Here is a 24,061-nt window from a genome sequence, read left to right as displayed (position 1 = left end):
AGCTGCATGGTGATGTTGTGTTCAACAGCAGGGTTGGCTGGAAAGACAAGGAGTTCAGTCTTGGCTGGGCTGAGTTGCAGGTGGTGCTCCTTCATCCAGGCCGAGATGTCTGCCAGGCAAGCAGAAATTCGAGCAGTCACTGTGGTGTCGTTGGGCTGGAAAGACAAGTAGAGTTGCGTGTCATCAGCGTAGCAGTGGTAAGAGAAACCATGTGCCTGAATGATGGGTCCCAGTGATGTTGTGTATATAGAGAAGTGGCCCAAGCACTGATCCCTGAGGTACTCCAGTAAGTAGCTGATGTGGCTTGGATACCTCACCTCTCCAGGCTACCTTGAAGGACCTACCTGAGAGATAGGAATTAAATCAATCAAGCACAGTTCCTGTGATGCCCAGCGAGGAGAGGTTAGAGAGTAAGATCTGATGGTTGACTGTGTCAAAGGCTGCAGAAAGGTCCAGCAGAATCAGGACGGATGATCTGGATTCAGCTTTCGCCTGTCTCAGCGACTCAGTGACAGACAGCAGGCATTCTCGGTGGAGTGTCCACTTTTGAAGCCTGACTGATTGTCATCCAGCAGCTTGTTCTGTGAGAGATAGGCAGAGATTTGATTGAAAACTGCCCTTTCAAGTGTTTTTGCCATGAATGGGATGAGAGAGACTGGTCTGTAGTGTTCTATTTGTGTGGGATTAAGTGCAGGTTTCTTCAGTAGCGGGGTTACTCGAGCCTGCTTAAATGTAGTGGGAATTGTGCTAAGACCTGTACTTAGGGTTGACCACATATAAATGGATCACCTGAAACACAGGTGGAAACGGGGTATTTAACAGCTTTATTTCTCCAGAAATGACAACATTAGGGTTTACAGTATACCTAACTTCTCCTTTTGTGTTCTACAGAATTGTAAGTCATATCTGTTTGTAACAGCATTGGGGTGAGTAAATTTTGCATGAACTATCCCTTTTATTCGAGATGTCCTCCTTAACAGTTATTAATACTTTGGATGTGATTATATATAATGGCCATTTTTTATTTCATATAGGAAAAAAATCTGTAGCTGTGTCAAAAAAGTATTACCATTATTGTTAGTATTATTAATAATATGAATATACATTTTATAATTATTAGCTCCTGCATACACATACAAGTGACAAATAAATGATGTTGGTGATTTTCAGGTTGCAGTATTTGAATACCTGTAAATAAAAAGGATATGGTAAATAAAAGGATATTATCTTTCGAATGAACAGTGTCATCAAATTACTTAAATTTTCAATTTCTTTTTATTTACATATTTACAATATTTAATGGACTCTTTCCTCGTTTTTTTTCTCTTCTTTTTTTCTTTTTTTTATCAAACCAACAGTCACCACTAATGCCATTACATGGAAAATCAAAAACATTATGCCTATACAAACACTTCAAACTCTCAAAAAGCTTCCCACTACAGTTTTCTAGATGTTGAGCATATGATTTAAGTTGGCTATGATAAAGAAATAGGTTAAAAATGTTTGGGAAAGGAAAACACAAGCACAATGAAACTGATTTTATGTTTTATAACTTGTAGTTTAAAAAAGTGTGGAGAGATGTCTTCCTGCATGGACAGCATGCTGGATTTACCCACAAACAAAAGGCCATTGACAGTGAGTTGAGTCTTTCTGTATCACAAGAACAACTAAGAGACAACACAGCTTTGTTTAATAATGCAGGAGACTGTATTGAATTATGTAATTATTCTATGGCAAAAAATTGGAATTTATCTCTGACCACCGTAATGTTAAGAATGATATTAAATTGGCTTTTGACCTTATCTCTTCCCTTACAAAAACTACTTTGGCAGTACTGTACTAGATTGATTCAGCCGGCCTCTTTAACCCGTCTGTAGTTATGCCACTTGTTACCATATTCATATACCATGATATTTACGTGGTACTCCGGGGCACTTAAAAAAATGTATTACCATGGTACTGGTATGACCATAATATCATGTACGTATAAAAAGATATGATACTTTTTTGGTTGATATATCAAAATTCATAATCCTTTCTAGGATCCTCTGAAAAGCATCATTAAAGGAATGTTCCTGGTTCATTACAAGTTAAGCTCAATTGTCAGCATTTGTGGAATAATATTGAATTGATCACAACAAAAATTTACTTCGACTCGTTCATCCTTTTCTTTAAAAAAAAAAAGCAAAAATCGAGGTTAGGCACTTACAATTGAAGTGAATGAGGCCAATTTGTAGGTGGTTTAAAGGCAGAAATTTGAAGCTTACAATTTTATAAAAGAACTTCTGTTAAAATTATAACTAAAACTATAATATTTGAACTGTAAAGTTGTTTAAATTGTTATTTTTACAGTCGATTTATGGTTTGTTGACATTACATCGTCATTTCAACGAAGTTGTAAAATTGGCTATAACTTCACATAGAAAAGGTTAGTAAGCAATTTTATCACACTAAAATCATGTTAACATGCATGTTGTTTATGTCTTGTGGCTATACTTTTGAAATAGTGAGTATTTTAATGTTTACTGATTGGCCCCATTCACTTCCATTTAAGTGCGATACTGGAACCCAGATTTTGTGCTTTTTAAACAAAAGGGAGGAATAGTCTAAATTAATTTTTGTAAACAACATTATGTAACAAATGCCGTCGACTGAGCTTGACTGGCTTAACCCCATGAGTCAAAAGTCCTACAGGTGTAGTAGAATCTTCTTCACATATCAATGAAAATAAATCATCAGAACAAATAAAAGCAGCATTGTGAATCAAATAAATGTGAACAAAGTCTTGAAGGGCGTTGGTAGTGGCACATGTTTGCAGCTGATTGCAGATTGTTACCCTTTTGTTAGAGACTATCTGATTTCCCCCTGCCATTTTGTGGATCAGGTGCCTCAGCAAGCCAGAGGCCCTGGGGTAGAAACCGCCATCTTCATGTCACAAGGTGTAGAAAATGTGACTGAATACACTGAGGCAGTTTTTACTCTCTGTAACCCACTTCACTTTTTTCAACCCAAGATTGTATCTGTATGGCTGATTAGAAAGGCATGCCATATAAATGTGCGTCTTGATAAACTCTCTGCAATTTCAGGATTATATCACATTCTGTTAAGGCTGTTCTTTCAGTTGTTCAATTTGGTTCTTTTCCATGTACTTCATTTTTGCAGATGACCGAAATAAAGATATGCATTTGGAGTTCTCAACAGCATTTCTTATATTGTAAATGCCTTCATTGTCTCTCTTGTTTGATTTTCCTAAATATACAAACAAGGGAAGAATGCCCTTTTCCACTATCATAGACTACACTGTGTGTTTCAATGTTTTTAATTAATTTTCAAGGAAAACAAAACTTTTTGAAATATGACATTTCACCATTGCCATAATATAGCCATAATTTTACGGCAGCACTGCATTTCACCATTGAAGGAGCAACAACAAATAAATAATCATTTGAATCTACCCACCACACAAACAACCTTGGTTCAATATTTGTTCACAATCCAAATTTGTTTGATACAATAATATTGAGCTATTAACCAATTATATACTGATTTATGAACATTTGGAGCCTTTAAATTAGCTACATCAATCACTTGTGGTTCGTACTGCATTTTGAATACAAATTCCACATCACAATGTTTCTTTCATGTTACATTGTTTGGACAAATGTTGCTGTATCTATGTAAATAAGTTTCTGCCTAGTGGTAATTTGCTGGAATGAGATCATTTCAGTTCAACAACTGGCATGTAACTTATTTCCTCATGAGAAAATATTCTTTGAGCATGACAGAAACCTACAAACCAAACATTTAAAACAAGCTATGTACAAATTCTTGGGCAGTGTATAAAAAAAGATCAGATGGCAAAATGTAGCCACAATATATGATAAATTAAATACATAGTTCACAATTGAAAATATCAACCTTGCAGTTCCGCTTTAGCCTTGATACAATTGTCTGATATATTAAGATCGTTTGTGTGTTGGTGTTCTATGAACTCTGAGGTCTCCTCCATGATCTGGCCGGGAATGTGGAAGTCGATAGATGGCCTGTGGAGCTCGCTGGAGAGTGGATTGTCCTCCTCCTGTTGAGGAATGGACATGCTTTGGGAATTCCTCGGCCGCATATTGCAGCCTGTGCCCTGAAGAAACTGGAGAAAGTTCTCCTCAATAGAAGCCTCTCTGCTGGGCAGCTGTTCCTCCTCGCCCGGACGCCCCCACTTGAAAACGAAGGCCAGGTTTCTGGCCAACTCTTCCCGGATCTGGCGATTCAGACAACCATAGAAAAAAGGGTTGGAGGTGAAGCAAAAGTAACCAATCCAGGTGAACACGTCCTCCAGTTGAGCCATGCGAGTGAGAGATTCAAGAGGGGACGGCATAACCGCGCAGTAGAGGTGGAAGGAGAAGTAAGGTAGCCAGCACCCAAGGAACTGACCTCCCACGGCCACCAGTACCACTGCAGCCTTTCCCCCACTGAAAGTCCTCTGAGGGGTGGTGCGAGCTCTGCTAAGGCTGGCTGCCATGCTTGAACGGCTGCTCAGAGATTCGGAACGTGGCCGAGGAGTTTCCATCCACGTGGGCACTGGACCTTGCTGCATGGCAGCCACTCTGGCCACCTTAAACATGTTGCAGTAGACCACAAAGATGACAAGAACTGGACACAGGAAGTACATAAGGGTAAAAAGGACCATAAACACCAGCCACTGGGGCCCTCCGTCCATCCAATGGAGCGAGCAGCACTTTGGTACAGTGATTTTGCCCATAACTTTCCCCAGCATGGGTCCTGTCTCCTCTCTTTCAAGCACCCAGCCGAGTAAAGGGAATGCAGACATAAGGGTGGCTTTGATCCATATTCCAATTAAGACTGAAACCACCAGGCCTACAGTCATTTTCACCTCATAGCGCATGGGATGAACAACATAGTAGTACCTCTCTACGTTGATGGCTGAGATAGTGAGGATAGCAGCACTGATTAGTCCCACACTGAGACACAGGTAACCCTGACACAGAGCCTCGTTAAAAAAGCCCTGCCCTGACAGCATACCTAGAGGCATCAACACCAGAGCCGCAATGAGATCCACCAGGCAAAGATGGAAGACGAACACAAATTTACGCAGTCGAGGCGTCCGGGCAATGACTGTCATGATGGCTAAGTTGCCCACTACAGCCAATATGTCCATCAGGAGCATAGTGCACAGGGCAAATGTCTGGAGCAGGTGTCCATCTCTGGGCTCACTCAGTCCTGAGGTGTTGGGCTGGGTCACGTTCGGACGCCAAGAGGTGGCGTGGGTGATGTTCCACAGTGTGTTGTAGGCAGTTGTAAGCTCCATGAGAGGATGGAATGAGGATTGTGGGCGGAGGTGATTCTCATGGGACTATAACCCATCCTCCCCTGCTGAAGAATCAGATCCAGCAGCAAAGCTCGACGGTGGAGTTCTGGCGGTGTTACGGCATGGTGGTAGAGCTGAAGCGATTGGCTGCACTCTTAGAATCACAACATCCAGTTTCATTTTCAAATATTCACTTCTAAAGTCCCTGGAAGTCCATCTTGCTCAAATTCCGGCAGCTCCAAATGAGACATGATGGAACTGTGAAAAGAGACAAGCAACAATTTTAGCAAGCAACAGTTCTGAGCAATAACCAAAGTAATTTATACCTTAAAGCTCAGTACACACATGCAGCAACGTAAAGCGACAAAGTGACTAGATCTCATTCATTTTCAATGAGAGTTGGTGACTTCCGGCGACACGAGCGACAGCGACATCTGGTGACCAGAGGTGGCCGTGGCGAGTGGCACAACAAAGTTGAGAAAAGTTTAACTTTATACAAATGAGGAGCGACTTCAGGGAGCAACAACCAATAGAAGTGAACAGGGTGTCAGTGGAGCTCATCCCATCTCCATTGAGATAATGGAGACGAGTGCAGAAAAGGAAGAGAAGTTTCTGTGAGCGATTTCACTGTTCTATATAAATCGCCTGTAACCACATACATGGAATATAACAAAAATGATGCGTGGAAAAGAAATTGTCGAAAGTCTAAGTGAGATTGATTCATACATTGATAGGTTGTCTTATTAATGATATGATGCATTGAGCACTGCTGCAGTTCACATAAAAAAACACTCTCCACACTTACCATGTCAAATTAGAATGAAATCTTAGTTTTACAAGGAAAATGCCTCATCTGTGATCAGATTTTTAAGATATATGGCCAGCAGCAGGAACGCCTACTAGCGACTTCAGTACAGAGACTAGCGACACTCAGCAACAAAGTCGCTGCATATGTATACAGAGCTCAAATCTCTAAAAATCTCAGACACAACTATTCACTACCAGTTAAAAGTTTGGAAACACCTACTCATTCTTTATTACTGCTATTTCCCACATTTCAAAATAATAATAAAGCCATCAAAATGATTAAATAACACAAACAGTAGCATGGGAATTATGTAGTGACAAAAATGTTAAATAAACCAGAACTATCTTATTTTCTAGTTTCTTCAAAGAAGGTATTCTCTCAACTAACTTCATAAGGTATCCACCTGCGATGCTTTTTGTATGCTGGGCAGTTGCTGGCAGCTTTTCCTTCACTATCTGGTCCAATGCATAGATAAATAAATAAATACAAATTTGTTAATAATAGTTTTGTAAATAAATTCATACTTAGGAAAAATTATAGTTGTCGACAAAACTAATGTCAGCCTGTCACCCATTTTCTAGTCTTTGTTTGGTCTTGTGTGTGTTTTTCTCCCCATGTGCTCTCTCTGGTGTATTGACCTCTCCCACCTCATTTGCCTCATCACCCTCATTACCCATCTGAGTATAAGTTAAATTGCCTCACCTGTCCCTCTTGTTACCCTCCTGATTTTCTTCCCTTTATATTCCCTTTGCGTATGTCTTGTGTATGTCCCTTAATGTTTACTGGGTTCGCCCCACCTGTTGATTACTGACTTGTGATTGTTTTTCAGATTTGGTTTGTCAGTGCTTTATATTTTGTTCCCGTAGTTTTTGTTTGGTCTTTGCCTTGTTTAGGCACAGTTGTTTTCTCTATTGTTTTATCTCACCTTGGGTTTGTTTGTTTGTTCCAGCATTTGATGTTTATCAGGGCATTTTTAGTTTTGTTTTGGCCCAAATTTGAATACATTTTTCAATTTTTCAATAAAGTTTTGTAGTCACACATCTGTGATTGGGCTCTTTTCGCAATTCCTGACAACTAATTTAAAATGTTGTTGTTATTCTTTTATAATTGTTTTATGTTATCTATAAATGTAAGCGCAGCGTAGTTCTAGCGGAAAGACTAGCAGCTGTACATCATCACACCCTTAGCTAGGTAACTCCTAGCCAATCACATGTAAGCCAATGCTTTATAAGTCTGCTCACAATCTATCACATTGCTGTTTCAGTGTGCTAACACGGCAACCTCCACCACCCCACCACCCCACCACCACCAGTTGAGTCCCTTCCTGCACGGGGTAGGCTCCTCACCCCTGCCTCCTATTTCCAGCAGGATATTACGGTTCTGAGTACAACTTCTTCGGACCGCCAGATGGGGCATACGCCAAAGAGAGACATTACATTTCTGTTTTATATTCATCAAATTAATGTCATCTTAAATTTCACTCAAGCTGTGAGTCTTCCTGATAGAACTATAAACTTCTGCGGCTGCATATCTTGGCCAGGACACTTCTGTAAAACAGATTTTTAATACCAGTGAGTTTTAATGGGGGGGCATAAACCTTTAAATCAAAAGGGTTTTAAGATCATGAGAAACATAAATTCAGTCAAGTTTGCAAACTTTTAACTGATCGTGTACATGTTTAGAAGCACACATTGCCTTCTAAACTGTCAACGACCATGTGGTCTGCATTTATGGTCATAACCTCACCGAAAACATCGCTGCATATGTGTACAGGGCTTGAGTCTCTAAAAATCTCAGACACAAGCATTCACTACCAGTTAAAAGTTTGAACACTCTATCTCATTCTTTATGACTACTTTTTCCCACATTTGAGAATACTAATAAAGCCATCAAAATGATTAAATAACACAAACGGTAGCATGAGAATTATTTAGTGGCAATGTTAAATAAACCAAAACTCTTATTTTCTAGTTTTTTTAAAGAGTGCATTCTCTCAGCCAACTTCATGAGGTATCCACCTGCGATGCTTTTTGTATGCTGGGCAGTTGTTGGCAACTTTTCCTTCACTATCTGGTCCAATGCATCAATAAATAAATAAATAAATAAATATTTGTAAATAACAGTTTTGTAAATAAATTCATACTTAGGAAAAAATTATAGTTATGTGCAAAACTAATGTAAGTATCCCGACCTTTTAAACTGTCAGTGATCATGTGGTCTGCATTTATGCTCATAACCTTACCTTTCACAACCCCCACACACTAACTCACATGCATAATTAGTCAACTTTACAATATAATATTTGACTGTAAAACAGTGCACCAGCTTTGTTTCTCCACAGGATCAATCCATCCACTTTTCTCAGAGGGCATAAACACTCCCTTGTGACACAATGTGGTCAGTGTTGTGACGAGCTCAAAAGTATCTCTAATTCCAATATAAACTGCTGTTTTAGGACATCTCTGTGAGCATTGAGACATGGATTTTTCTGCCCAAGGCTTGGGACCACAATGATCACATGTTTAACTGATTGTAGTAGTGAAGGGAGTGGGGTGTTCTGAAATATGAAATACTTGTTTGGGCAAAAAAAGTAGTTACATGATAATCCACATGACTATAAGGAGTTTGATTATGATGGTAATATCAATAACATTTAAGCCCTTCTCTGCTCCTTTTCTTAATGATAAGGTTTGGGTGCTTTAGAGTTGTTAGGAAGTTAGATTGAAAATAGTAATGCTCTAAGTCGTGGGGTATTTACAGTTAAATGGAAACACTGAAGGTCATTCAGAGGCTAATAAAAGAAATACATATTAGAACTTTAAAAAGATCCTGGGGTTAACCTGGGGTTAAGGGGCTGAATGACACAACAGTGATTGGTGAACTTTGTAACTTTCCAGATAACTACCACTATGCTATTAGGGCAGGATTTCAGTTGTGCTGCCTGCAACCCATCCAGCACTGTAAAAAGTGAAGACAGGAAGTTATTACGTTAAAGGTGAAGTGTGTAATTTTTTGGTTGTTAAAATACTTTCTTGTACAGTGTCCCAGTATAATGTTAACTATTAGTAAGCAATTTTAGGTTAATTTAGTAAGCCATTAGTAAATTGTACACACTGTGTCTCTGTGGCACTTTGAAAACATTGCTCTGTTGTTTATTTGAAAATCTCGCTCGGCCCAACACACAACAATGGCTCGACCAATGGTGCGATTTTGGGCCTGGTTTGGGGACAAGTGGAAAACAGCAAAACCTGAAAACATAATTGTTTGGAATTCCATTTGATGCTGCTTACATTATACACAATTTACTTTTAAGAAACTACTTAAAAAGTCATACTTAAAAATGACTTTTGTTGGTATAACTTTATATATCCTGGTTGATTAAGCTGATTAAATAATATATTTGACTTGCATAAAAAGTTAAGTGATTAGGTTATTGGTGATCTGGTTACAAACTCTATATTTTTTTGCCTATTGACAATATTCAATATACTGTATATCTCGATAAGTATGTATTAGCTCTGAAATGGCTCAAAAGTTGTCCTTTTTTTTTTTTTTTTTTTTTTTTTTATCAGAGGAACCATCATTTTATCCAAACAGCCATTGTGGCCAAGTAGATTTAATACTTTAAAGGCACTGAATACAAATCTATTTAAAAAGAATAAAGGCATGTTGCTATCAATTTTTCCACAAAATATACATATGGAAGAAAGATATTTAATCATTTTCATTGATTTGCACTTTTATATCTATATTTATAGTCCATATACAATGATACATAGTAGCTTAATAATAATTATTTAACTTTGTTATATTTTTACTAAAACATTTCACTGAATGAACAAGGCGTGCAAAAACTACTCCACTTATTTTGTGGAACCCAGTTCAATATTGCATAATACAAAATTATTACTGTGGGCCCCCGTTCAAGTTTATTATTATAATATAATACTGAATTATCATTATTATTTTGAGGACTAGATTTGTGTTATGCAAAAGTAATATGTTCCTGTCCTCTTCACCTTCACCTGGGGCTTTTATTTTAAAACTAAAAGTGCTGTGTGTATTTAACAGTTTACGATGTTCCACATCTGGTGAAACGCTGTCATCTCCTTTTTGGTTGTACTGTGTCGCCTTTGTAGATTTTTATAATAACTTGTAGCAGTTCCTAATGTTTGGAATTGCTACACTTCTTTCACAATGGATGTGAACTTCTCTAAAAGAGCTAAAACATGAGCTCATGCACAGAGATCAGCAAGTCAACAGTCTATTTTGGTTAGATAATCAAGTAATATGAAAATAAGAAAAATCGGACTTTATGGAAACGTGCCCTAAATTGTGTCACCAACTGCATATCTTGTGAATAATAATAAATCTTATTCCTAATTAAACCTCATCTGGTGAAATATATAGGCTCTAAAAAGAGTAATTTGGTCAATTATTCAGAGTATTGTAACTGGCATTTCAAATTAAGAGCCCCTTGTGTGTTTTGGGCTTATTTGTATTTAAAAGTCCCAGATTGTGGTTGAACAATAAACTTAATCTGATATTTTATTCATTTTGGAGTCTTGTAGCCTCTATGTCTGTGCCCGTTACAGTAATGAAATATTTTTAAATTCTTACATTGAATTTAAAAACTATTGGCTGATTAATCTCGGCCTTTACCACCGCCTTTCTTATCGGTATCTGCAAAATCCACTATCGGTCGACCTCTAACTTTCACCTCAGCTCTACAATCACTATGCAGTTAATTATTAAATTTCACTCCACCTTATTTGTTGTTTCAAGTCAACTAAGATCTGTGATTTAGAAACCTACATATCGCTACCCATTGTCATAGTGTAACATAAATAATCAACATGAAAAATACATGTGATGCTTTCATCAGACAATGATGGTTCAAATGCTTGCACATGTTGTGTTTTGGTGGATTTCATCCTTTTGTTTGGCTGTGGGCACTGTATTGATTGATTTTAAAAAAAAAAAAAAAAAAAAAAAAATTATTAATTGTCAGTGTCATAAAGCCCAAAAAGGAATAGTTAATCCAAAAATGAATATTCTGTCATCATGATTCACCCTCATGTTGTTGTAAACCTGTATAACTTTCTTTCAGTGGAACACAAAATGAGATGTTAAGCAAAATTTGACAACCTCAGTCACCATTCACTTTCATTACATCTTTTCCCAAACAGTGAAAGTGAATTGTGACTGAGATTGTCATTATGCCTAACATCTCCTTTTGTGTTCTACAGAAGAAAGAAGACATGAGGGTGAGCAAATAATGGCCGAAGTGTAATTTTTGGGTTAACTATCCCTTTAAGCAGCGAGACCTGCTTTTTCTATAGCAGAAGATTCAGGTTAGTTTGATGTACTTAATGTCTGCAGGCTGAGGTGAGTTTGAAGCACTCGCAAATGCATTTTAAAGCGATTTGGTTGCGAGCAAATTGACTCTTTCCACAAGCTCTGCTGCATTTTGTGAGACAGCAGTCTGTCAACAAGTACAAATCTAAGGGACTGCCAACTGCGAAACATATGACCCCGTAATATGCACATGACTCAGTATTTACTGCAAAGAAAACTAGCTCTGTTGTTCAACAACCTTGTCTCCACCTCCAGCCCTTCTCTTATCCCCCACAGGGCATCAAAAAGTTGTACTGTCAATACTGGGAGTTTAAAACTTATAGACTACACTTACAAACATGAGGTCTACTGTCATCACCTCCCCTAAATAATCCACTATCACACTAACACTGTACTGAGTGTTTGAGTTTTATTGTATGATGAGTTTTATTGCATGGTGAGCTGATTCAGTGCTACATTACAGATATGTCATGTATGTCAACACCTTCATTCAAGGCCACCTCTGGTTTAAATTCCTAAGAAAGCACACAAACAAGCTATTCCTCTATGCAACCGCCTGCTACAAAGCAAGACCTTGTATCTCTTACTGCACTGCTTTACATCTTCAAATCCATTACCACTCATCTGTCTGGGAATTCTAGAGCATATGTGTCATTCTGAAATGCACAAGTTTAAACAGCCTCAATGTGAGGCACAGAGTAAAAGGAACAGTGTCTCCATTAATGAAGCTGAGGATATAGATGAGGACAACATACCTGAAGCTACAGATGCTTGTTGTAGTAGAAAGGTCCAGCAGGGAGGATCTCCTCTCGAGCGTCCGGGGTTAGTGTCGCGTGCCAGTGAGCGAAGGATAAAAAGAGGGGGAGAGAGAGCACCAGAATGCAAGAGAGAGAGGTACCCGACTCCCCTCCTCACCTGGCCCTTTCATCTCTCCGCCCCTCACCCTTTCACCCGCCCACACGCATGTACATACACACACACACACACACACACACACACGCACACACAGATAGATCCCCCTCCCCCGTCAGCTATGCTTCAGGCAGCCAGCTGGTCCAGGTAAAGCTGGTGTCCACGCAGGAGAGAAGACGAGGAGATAACATAAGCACTGTCTAAACACGCTCTCGCCTCTTTCTGACACACACACACACACATCCACACAAACACACATCAACGTGCTCTACCTCTCCCGCGCACAGGGCAATTGCAGAGCAGACTTTAGAGGAGACAGGGATGCAGGCAGGCAAGCAGCCTTCTTCTTAATTTTACTGGGTCCTAGTGCTCCTCTTTTTATACATCCCTCTGTGTGTGTGCGTGTGTGTGTGTGTGTGTGTGTTTGGGCAGGTTTAAATGGTTTTTAGGTTACAAACTGGTAATTACAAGGGTATTATGCTATAAATGTGGTTTATGAGAACATTTCTAGTTTCCCCATAATTCAAATCGCTTAACAATTAACTAAACGATGTTTTATTGAAAATGTAAAAATGCAGAAAGTTTTTTGTGAGGGTTAGGTTTAGGGGTAGGGTTAGTGTTAGGGGATAGAATCTATAGTTCGTACAGTATAAAAATCATTATGTCTATGGAGAGTCCTCATTATGATAGCTGCAACAACGTGTGTGTGTGTGTGTGTGTGTGTGTGTGTGTGTGTGTGTGTGTGTGTGTCCATGGACAAACAGGCGCATATGATCATACACATGGGCTTTGGTATGGGGTCACATCAGGCTGTTCTGATCTGTGGGAGTATTAGAAGGAAAATATTGCAGCACAAAGTCTCTATCTCTATCCAGAAAGACCTGAGTAGATCTCCATGTCCAATCCGTTAAAAGCCCTCTCATGAGACCCTCATTATTATTTGTTTGTGGTTGCAAAGTCTGCCAATGCACAAAGAGACTAGGAGGAAAAGATCAGCAGTAATGCTGATGTCCAGAACAAACACAAAGCTATTCTTTCCGTGTGGTGCTACAGTTTGGAGGACATCGGGAGTCTGCAGAGACTGAAATGTAAATGGTCAAATTATCACGGGACTGTTGTGTAAATATGTGCACAGATGCATGCATATCCCTGCGGGCAGCAGAGGTGTCTTTTTAGATAGATTAATATTCTAACATTTTAATCATTGTATTTAAGTTTCACTGGGTGGAATTCCTTAGCAAAAACTGGTTAAAGCTGAAGTGTGTGTTTTTTATGTTAAAATACTTTCTCCAATTATCGCTTAAAGGAATAGTTCACCCAAAAATGAAAATGTGCTCACCCTCAGGCCATCCAAGATGTATCTGAGTTTCTTTCTTCATCAGAACAGAATTTAAGGTTTTTAGGATTTCATTTCAGGCCTCCTCCTCTAAATAATGCAAGTGAATGTACTCCATTTTTTGACGGTCCAAAATGCATATTTAGGGTGCATCAAAATAATCCACACGACTCCAGTCGACAAATAAAGTTCTTCTGAACACAAACGATTGATTATTTTTAGAAACAAAACAATACTTATATACTTTTGAACTACAAATGTTCGCTTCTGTACATCTCTGTGACGTGCACTCATGAGAGGAATGACGTAAGCTCGGTGGTAAGGTCACGCGTCATGTGGAGGAGGAGTCAGAAAGTGCGTCATTTTTTTAAAATGTATTATTATTTGGAAATGAATTTTTATTTTATTTTATATTGTTTTGAAATTGTTTTGGACTGTTTTGGTTTGTGAACGGCGCTTGGTCTGTGCTCTGTGCAAGTTTCTCTTGTAAACAATGATGCGCTTCCTGCCTCCTCCACGTGACGCATGACCTTACCAACGAGCTTACGTCATCCCTCTTATGAACGCACATCACAGAGATGTACGGAAGCGAACATTTGTAGTTAAAAAGTATTTAAGTATTGTTTTGTTTCTCAAAATAATCAATCGTTTGCATTCAGTAGAACTTTATTTGTCGACTGGAGTCATGTGGATTATTTTGATGCACCCTAAATATGCATTTTGGACCGTCAAATAATGGAGTACATTCACTTGGATTGTTTAAAGGAGGAGGCCTGAAATGAAATCCTAAAAGTCTTAAATTCTGTTTTGATGAAGAAAGAAATTCAGATACATCTTGGATGGCCTGAGGGTGAGTAAATTATCAGCAAATTTTCATTTTTGGGTGAATTATTCCTTTAATATAAATGACAAAGGTAACCATTTTTAGACTGATTTCCCTAAAGAGTGTAAATACTGTTCATTTGAGCATTCCAATTAGCACAACACAGCAACATTGGCTCAACCAATGGCATGAGTTTGTGGCGGGATTATCTGTTTGCCCAGCCAATGGGGAGTGGGAGTGCCTGGGAAACCTTCTTGGAAACAGTAATTTTTTGTATATGGAGTTTCATTTTTGTAATTCCATTTGAGCATGCTCACCCTGATCTCATCGTAATAATAGTATGAGATGGTGAAATAGTTTTTTTGATGTTTTTATTTGATGCATGCATTGTTTCGACCTAGTGTCGGTCCTAGCCTTTTGGGGGCCCTAAACAAAACTTTGTGTGGGGGCCCACCTCGTAGTATGTTCGTAACACTACTTATAATGTCTTTGACAGTGTGGGGGCCCCCTGGCAATCGGGGGCCCTAAGCAACTTGCTTAGTTTGCTTATAGGGAGGACCAGCACTGTATCGACCCTTACAAAATTGAGAGTTCTGGCAAACTTGCCACAAATTCGCCACTAATTTTTTTCACATGGAAATGAAATTTGCTGCAAACTCTTCATTGTAACCAAAGGTTTGCTGCAGGTTTACCACTACCAGTGAAGAGCTGAAAACGTCTGGCAAACATTTGCGGTGAATCACAAGCTCATTTGCATGTGAAAAAAATTAGTTGGAATTTTGCAGCAAATTTTTCAGATTTTAGATTTTTTTGTAAGGGGAAATTCTGTTTGTTAATTGGTTGGCCTCTATGGAATAAAAGTTGTATCTTTTCATTTACATGATAACAAAGGAAGTTGGCATGTTATTTCCAAGAGGTCCAGTACCCTAGGATCAGTCGCATTATGCATCAATAGTGTGGTGGACCCGGGTTCAGATCCCACATTGAAACAGGAAGTAATTGCGTTCGCATAATCAGTGACGTTCGTGATTTGGAGGTTGCATTTTCCACCTAATGTTACATTTTCACTCCACTGATGGTTAGGTTTAGGTTTGGGGTTTGGGTTGGGGGGTACAATTTATAAAATATGCATTCCTCTTCAATATATTATATCCTGTACACAGGGTTTGGAGAGTTACTTTTGAATACAGAATACATGCTGTAAAATGTAATTTGTAACGTATTCCATTAGATTACTCAAGGTCAGTAACGTATTCTAAATACTTTGGATTACTTCTTCAGTACTGGTAGATTTTTTCACTTGTTTTGACTATAAAAACTCTGCCAGTACAGTAAGACAAAATACACATGTTACAAATACATTCTCTGATAAACCTAAATATGTTATGCAGTGTTGTTTCTAAAACAAGATAAATCAAACTGATATTGTTTTAAGGATTTTTAGATATTTTTATAGGAAAACAATAAAAAATTATTATCAAGAATATGATTTTTGCCCTAATATCAAAGGTCTTACTAGAAAAAAGAAATTATGATCCAACGTGAATTTTCTTGATAAAAAAATATGATCGTGCCTGGTAACATGTGCTTGTAAAATGGTTAGAAATAGCATTTTAGCTTAACGTAAAGCTGACAATTTACACAAGGTTTATTTCTATTTCTTCTGCTCCAAACTTACTTCAAACTTACTTCTCTGTCTGCTTGTATGAATGTAACACATCATAAGAAAGTGTTTCACCGCTGTTCAAATGCTCTTTGGATCGCATCATTTATATGTATAAATGTTTTTCATCTGAAAGGACTAAATATTAAATGAAACAAATGACAATAAAATGCAAAGTAATCTCTTCAGTAATAAAAATACTTTTTGAATGTAACTTTATTCTAATTACCAATTATTTAAATTGTAACTGTAGTGGAATACAGTTACTTATATTTTGTATTTTAAATACGTGTTCCCGTTACATGTATTCCATTACTCCCCAGCCCTGCCTGTACAGCTGAAAACAACTCGATTCACAACTCGCTTTTGGCGCCCCTCCGTGGACATTTCACCCAGAAAATGCAGCTCACACATGCCCATATGCCTAACAACACTTGCTGCTTTGGCAGCTCGGGGAAGGGATTTGAATTTTGGTAAGCACAGACCTATTTTAGATAAAGATAAGACAACCTACTGTTTCAGATTTCACTGTGAGATCAGTCTACATTTAGTACAACACAAGTTGTACGATATTTAACAATTTCACTATCTCATTCGAATTATTTGTCATGAGAGTTGTTAGTAGATTATGTTGGGATGCTAGTGGCACTGAAATTGCACACATCAGCTTTAAAGATCAGTCAGATCAGTTTTGCTTGTGAAAATATGAGCTTGTTGCAAATTTGCAGCAATGTTCGTTAGAAGTTTGCCAATGGGATTTGCTAGAACACTTTTTTGAAAGGTGTTTCAAATTCCTATTTGCACTAAAATCAAAAATGCTCAGCTTGTCATCTTTATATGATATCCTATGTATTTGCACAGAAAATCACATATATAAGAAACCAGTGTCAGAAATTAACTTTTAAATATTATTATCAAAGCTGAAGAGTATAATTTCTGCACCACTAGCGCAAAGTTACACTTTATGTTTAAATGGTGAATTATGAGGGCATACCATTTTTCTAACATAAAAGACACAGCATTGTCATCCATTTTTGTCAAAAAATTAAATTAAATATATTAATTAAAATGGTCACTACAGTGTCTTGGCTGGATTTGAAATAGATGTTGGATAACAAAAATTCAATGAATTTTTTGCACAACATTTTAAATTCCTTGGACTTTTATGTCACTTTTAATGGCATTTTTGCTTCAAGCTCACGTAAATGTCTGACCCTGAAAGATACGGTATAAAATAAATTATGAACATTAAGTTTACACAAGTTGTGAAAGCAAAAGAGATATCAGACATTCAAATGACACAGACACTACTGGATGCAGAGCTCACATTGCATATAGAGCTTACTTACTGAAAGAAAGACTCATTTATTTATTTCAGTAAACCAAACAAACTGCATATTTCAACAAACAAATTACGGGATAGTTCTTCCTCTCAGTTATTAAAATCATATAAAAGAGGCAGTGGCGCAGCTGTACGGCCGTACGCACTGTGCGTTCAATGAGCACTTTGACTGACCTGAGAAATATTTACTCTCAGAATATTTTACCAATCATGAAATGTGTCCCGTATTTCTGTTGGCTGTTTAAAAGAACTAGCAATGCCCAATATGCAAATGAATAATTCTTTTGAGTCGGTTCTTTTCAGTGAATTGGCCAGACGGGCTTGCAAAACGGTCTGAATCGATTTGTGATTCAGTACAATTCGTTCAGTGCGCTCAATCACTGAATCATTTGGAGCGGTTTCTCACACAGTAAAACAGTATTGGGATATTTACGAATACAGCGCTGGATACAGTGTAAATTTACCTACAGTCAACTGAAACAAAAGTCTGTCTTTTTGAGAGGTAACTTTGAGAAACTTCAGCTAGTGATGTGTCGTGAACAAGGGGCAGTTCAAACTGAACGTGTTTTTGCGCCCGCTCGGGCTGTTTTTCAATCGTTTTCCATGTAAACATTCGCTAGATGGATGTACGTCACGTTTCACTGTGTTTTTAGCATGTCAGACGGGAGCGCTCAAGTTAAAAATAACTTTTTCAACTGATAAAAACGCGTCTTGAGACAGCTGCGTTCCCTTACGACTCAGTACACTCGACATTGCGTAGCAACGCATATGGGAATACCTTCTTATACGACCTATTTGAACCCTCTACAATAACGCAAGTATTCTAATATTGGCTATGGTGTTTGAGCCCCACCAATTTTGGCGCAAAACAATTTTGTCCGCTATAAAAACAAGTGCACAAACACCATTTCTTCAGAATTTCTTCCTTCAAGACAGCGATCATCTCTTGTCTAGAAGCCCTCTGCCTTCGCCTATGATATACATGAGTCAGCAGGCGGAATCTTCACGGCAACGAGAAGACTCTCCGCTCCTCTGCAGTGCTCTGGCGAACATCACACCGCCTTGCCGATTGATGCTTCCCTGGTGAATGGGCCTCCGCATCCTCATTCCCTGCAGCGCTTCAAAGGGTTTGTGTATCCTTACAAAGTAATTGTTTATTGTATATTGTGTGATATAAATATAAATATATTTATATATTTATATATCTAAAAGAGTCACTTACGTGTTTTTTTACAGATGTTGTTCCGTAAGTGTTCCGTGTGCGAGAGGCACATCCCGCCGTAAGATCAGCATGAGAGCTGCATTTACTGTCTGGGCCACGCCCATGCAGAGACAGCTCTCATGGAGACAGACTTCCCTCACTGCGAGGGCATGAGTCTCAAGACGCTTCGCTCGCGAATCGCCTTTGTTCTGAGTGATGATTCAGCCTCACGCGCCCTCCCACTCCCATTCAAAATGATTACTCAGAAACAGATCGTATCGCATGTACACCCACACGATTGGTTTGCATTGATAGATCTGAAGGATGCATACTTTCATATCCAAATTGTACAACATCACAGGATGTTTTTGAGATTCGCGTTTGAGGGAACAGCATATCAGTTCAAAGTCCTGCCCTTCGGACTTTCTCTGGCTCCTCACACATTCACGAAGTGCACCGATGCGGTTCTCGCCCCTCTGAAACTGAGTGGCATGCACATCTTGAACTACCTCGACGATTGGCTGTTACTGGTGCAATCAGAGGCTCTGTAAATGCATGCTTCAGTATCTAAACAGCTTGGGCCTCAATATGAACTGTGCGAAGAGCACGCTCTCCCCCAGCCAACAAATCTCATTTTTGGGAGTCCGCCTCGACACTACGAGCGGGTGCACGCACCTCACGAGCGAGCGCATTCAGGCCATTCTACAGTGTCTGTCTCAGTTCAAACTGGGGAGAACACTTCCACTGATGCTGTTTCAGAAAGCATTGGGAGTTATGACGGTGGCATCCCATTAGGTTTCTTACACATGAGACCTCTGCAGTGCTGGCTGAAGTACCGTGCGCCACAACATGCTTGGCGGCAAGGGCGCATGCGCATCACCATATCTTGCCGCTGTATAGCTGCTTTAGCACTTGTGTTATACCAGCAAGGTATTGCACTGGGGCAAGTTGTCAGATGGAAAGTGGTGACCACGGATGGGGGTGATGTGTGCGATGGTCGCCTGACTTTCGGCACCTGTACAGGGGCGAAGAAAGCATGGCACATCAACCACCTAGAGCTATCGGCTGTATTTCTAGCCTTAAAGGTTTTGATTCAGAAATAGTGAGCTGTTATGTCCTGGTCCGCCCAGACATCATGACAGTTGTGGCATATATAAACCACCAAGGCGGAATTAATTCACCGCCACTGTTGAAACTGATACGTCTCCTCCTCCTCTGGAGCGAGCATCATCTCCTTTCCCTGAGAGAGACATATGTCCCAGGCTGCCTGAATTACGGCACGGACCTACTGTCACGCCAAGGGGTCATACCAGGCGAATGGAGACTTCATCCTCAAACTGTATTGAGGATTTGGGAAATATTTTGCAAAGAAATCGATCTATTTGCCTCAGTGGAGAATGCCCATTGTCCCCTCTGGTACTCGAAGTCCCAAGCCCCACAGGGAGCGGACGCAATGGTGCACAAATGGCCTGTGAAACGCAAATTTGCATTTCCCCCGGTATGGCTGATTCACTCTGTCATATGCAAAGTCCGAGAGGACAAGGAAACGGTTCTATTAGTTGCGCCAAAATGGCCCAACCAGCCATGGTTTTCGGAAATTTTAGAGATGTTGTACAGCTCGCCATGGGAAATACTGCTGAGGAGGGATCTCCTCTCTCAAGCGCAAAGCACAATCTGGCATCCACAGCCCCCACTGGACATGCCTGAACTGATGTGTTCAGTCATGAACACCATTTTACAGGCCAGTGCACCTTCCACGAGACACCTCTACGCGCTAAAATGGAAGGTGTTCAATGATTGGCATCTCTTACATGGGAAATACCCAGTAAACTGCCCCATATATGATATTCTAATATTTCTTCAATAGCGATTAGACGCAGGACTCACCCCGTCAACACTCAAAGTGTATGTAGCAACTATTTCTGCGTATCACACACATGAAGCCGGCGCCTCTATAGGCAAGCATGATTTAATCATAAAGTTCCTTAAGGGAGCAAGACGATTAAACCCACCTCGGCCGGTTACAGTCCCGACTTGGGACTTAACTTTAGTCCTAAAAGCTCTCGCAGGGCTCCCCTTCGAGGATTTGGACTCTGTTGATTTGCACATGCTCTCTGTTAAGAGAGCACAACTGCTGGCTCTGGCCTCAGTAAAATGTGTAGGTGACCTGCAGGCACTATCAGTCGACAATTCATGTCTGGAGTTTGGCCCAGGTTTTCCACGAGCTACTGTCAAACCCAGGAAAGGCTACATGCCTAAGATCCTAACCACGCCCTTCAAAGCGCAGGTGGTTCACCTTCAAGCCTTCTTCCCTCCTCCATTTAATTCGGATGAGGAACAATCATTGCATTTGTTATGCCTGTGCGGGCACTACATGCATACGTTGAGCGTACTTGCCAGTTCCGACTGTCTGATCAGCTCTTTATATGCTGTGGAGGACGCACAAAAGGAATGTCCATCTCCAAGCAAAGGCTATCTCACTGGATTGTCGATGCAATTGACCTGGCTTATGAGTCGCAGGGTAAGACTTACCCAGTTGGTGTTAAAGCACACTTAACTAGAGGCATGGCCTCCTCATGGGCATGGGCGAATGGTGTGTCCTTACAAAACATATGTTTTGCAGCAGGATGTCCTCTCAAAACACATTTGCAAGGTTTTACAACCTAGACTTAACATCTCTTTCTTCACAAGTCATCTCTGTTTAGAGCACTTGCTATTCATTGGCCAAATATATATAAATATGCTGCTCCCTTTAAGTACGGGCTCCCCATCATGTACACAACCACCTGCATGCATGCCGTTATAATTTACCATAAAGTCACAAGCACTTTCATTATAAATAATCTTCCTTCCCAACTGGGTTCATAAGGAGTTAATTCATACTATATGACTATAGTTCGTATATTGTTATGAGTGCTCCCCTCCTGGCCAACATGAGGATCACTCACTGCGGCATACTCATGTCGGTCACCGTCCCATGAGACTGTGGCTTCATGTTCCTCTCTGGGAAGTTATGTCGTATAGTGCGCCATGATGGGATTCTGTTCCCCCAATTACAGGTTTGTAATTCATGAAAAAATAAACAGGCCTACCGAACTTGTTTCGCGCACGCGCTCTCACTCACAGACGCGTGCAAACGGACGAGTAAGGGGCAGTTCACACCGAATGTGTTTTTGCGCACGTCTGTTCTGTTTTCCCATTGTTTAAACACTTGCTGGACAAATGTCTTTGACATTTGCACTGTGTCTCGCTATTTCTTCAGCGTCTCGCGCAGGACCGGCACTGTTTAAACACCATGTCAAGTTAAAAAGAACTTCACATTTTCAAAAACACATGTTGAGACACCTGCGCTCTGTTTCATTCTTTGGACTGCGTCTAGATTGTTTTTAGTGCATTTGTCATAAAGATTCAACAATCTGAACAATTCAGGCTGCATAGAGGGGACTGTCGCATTCTTTCATATTATTCCAGATTATTCTGCACCAGGTGAAGTTTCCGCAAATAAACGGTAAGGCAGTGGTTTTTTCCCTTCTGCTCTAGTGTACTGAGGGGCTGCCATGCCTTGTTAAAACTGTGTATGTTTACTGTTTCAGTACTGTTAAGAATGTTGCCTATATGCTTACATAAAATACAGCTATACTAGGAGAAAATACTAGGAGAAGAAATTAGATAGTAAGCGATTTTGGGTTCGGGTCGGGTTCGGGCCACATGATCTCGTGTTCAGGTCGGGTTCGGGTTTTATTTTAAGGCAGATTTCTGTGCGTACCCTCAGATTAAATCATGCAGGCGCCCACGAAAGGAGGTAGAATTGCTAACATTACCAATGGTAATATCACAATTGTGTGTTGAAATTTAACTCACTTTGAAGTTATGGACAAAACTCAAACTATTTAATAAAAGGGAAATTGATTTATAGATTGCACTGTAATTAAATACAACCTCTGCCTCTTTATAAATGAATACCAGCCCCCCACCCCCCTTAAATGTATCTTCCTCACTCTCAAGACACAAGTCACCATCCAATAGGATTGAAAATTCTCTTTCTGTGAGAGTAAAACTCACCCATAGAAGAAATAATTATAAAATACTTATGAATCATTGATATAGAGGTGAACAAGTCTGCAGGACTTGCAATAAGACAATTTTATTCTAGTCTCAGTCATTTTAGTGTGAGGATCGCACTCAGTTAATCATTACATCAAGAGTGTATGAAGAGATTCTGAAACAGGTTGTAAGAGAAAAACTAAAATTAATGAAGATAATATTAATAGGTAGAGGATGAATTCTTTTATCTCAGCTGCTGGTTTATTTATGTCAATGTAAACACAGCATAACGGGGTTGGAAGATATAATGTTGAGACCCGATTCATGATTTTGGAACTAGTTAGCTACCAGATGAAACACTGGTTATACACAGCTCTGGAAAAAATTAAGAGACCACTGCAAAATTTTCAGTTTCTGTGGATTTACTATTTATAGGTATGTGTTTGAGTGAAATGAACATTTTTGTTTTATTCTATAAAGTACTGACAACATTTCTCCCAAATTCCAAATAAAAATATAGTCATTTAGAGCATTTATTTGCAGAAAATGACAACTGGTCGAAATAACAGAAAAGATGCAGTGTTTTCAGATCTCAAATAATGCAAAGAAAACAAGTTCATATTCATTTTTAATCAACACAATACTAATGTTTTAAGATTTCAGAAATCAATATTTGGTGGAATAACCCTGATTTTCAGTCACAGCTTTAATGCATCTTGGCATGCTCTATCAGTCGACAATTCATGTCTGGAGTTTGGCCCAGGTCTTTCATGAGCTACTGTCAAACCCAGGAAAGGCTATGTGCCTAAGATCCTAACCACGCCCTTCAAAGCGCAGGTGGTTCACCTTCAAGCCTTCTTCCCTCCTCCATTTAATTCGGATGAGGAACAATCATTGCATTTGTTATGCCTGTGCGGGCACTACATGCATACGTTGAGCGGCCACGGTAGGGTCTTGATCTGGTGGTCCTCCATCCACAACTTGATTGACCTGGCTGTGTGACATGGTGCATTTTCCTGCTGGAAAATCAATCATCAGAGTCGGAGAACATCGTCAGAGCAGAAGGAAGCAAGTTTTCTTCCAGGATAACCTTGTATGTGGCTTGATTCATGCGTCCTTCACAAATACAAATCTGCCTGATTCCAGCCTTGCTGAAGCACCCCCAGATCATCACAGATCCTCCACCTGGTCGTCTAATGGTTAGATGGCCACAGTGTCTCGCACCCACTGTGAAATTTGGTGGAGGAGCAG

The 24,061-nt window shown here is 39.6% G+C and overlaps 1 protein-coding gene across 1 annotated transcript; it reads right to left on the bottom strand.

The window, feature by feature from the left end:
- Nucleotides 1-1,409: 1,409 nt before the first annotated feature.
- On the bottom strand, nucleotides 1,410-12,705 carry LOC127414963 (G-protein coupled receptor 61-like). Its single transcript, XM_051653385.1, has 2 exons — nucleotides 12,245-12,705; nucleotides 1,410-5,581 (listed from the first exon to the last, which is right to left on the bottom strand). Exon 2 carries the CDS (start codon nucleotides 5,321-5,323, stop codon nucleotides 3,914-3,916), a length of 1,410 nt encoding a protein of 469 aa, XP_051509345.1. The 5' UTR covers nucleotides 5,324-5,581; nucleotides 12,245-12,705; the 3' UTR covers nucleotides 1,410-3,913.
- Between the last annotated feature and the right edge of the window lie 11,356 nt (nucleotides 12,706-24,061).

This window comes from Myxocyprinus asiaticus, chromosome 24 (assembly GCF_019703515.2).
Source record: "Myxocyprinus asiaticus isolate MX2 ecotype Aquarium Trade chromosome 24, UBuf_Myxa_2, whole genome shotgun sequence".
In the NCBI taxonomy this organism is placed as follows: domain Eukaryota; kingdom Metazoa; phylum Chordata; class Actinopteri; order Cypriniformes; family Catostomidae; genus Myxocyprinus; species Myxocyprinus asiaticus.
Note: the sequence above shows the minus strand (reverse complement) of the source record. Positions and strands in the feature narration are given on the sequence as shown.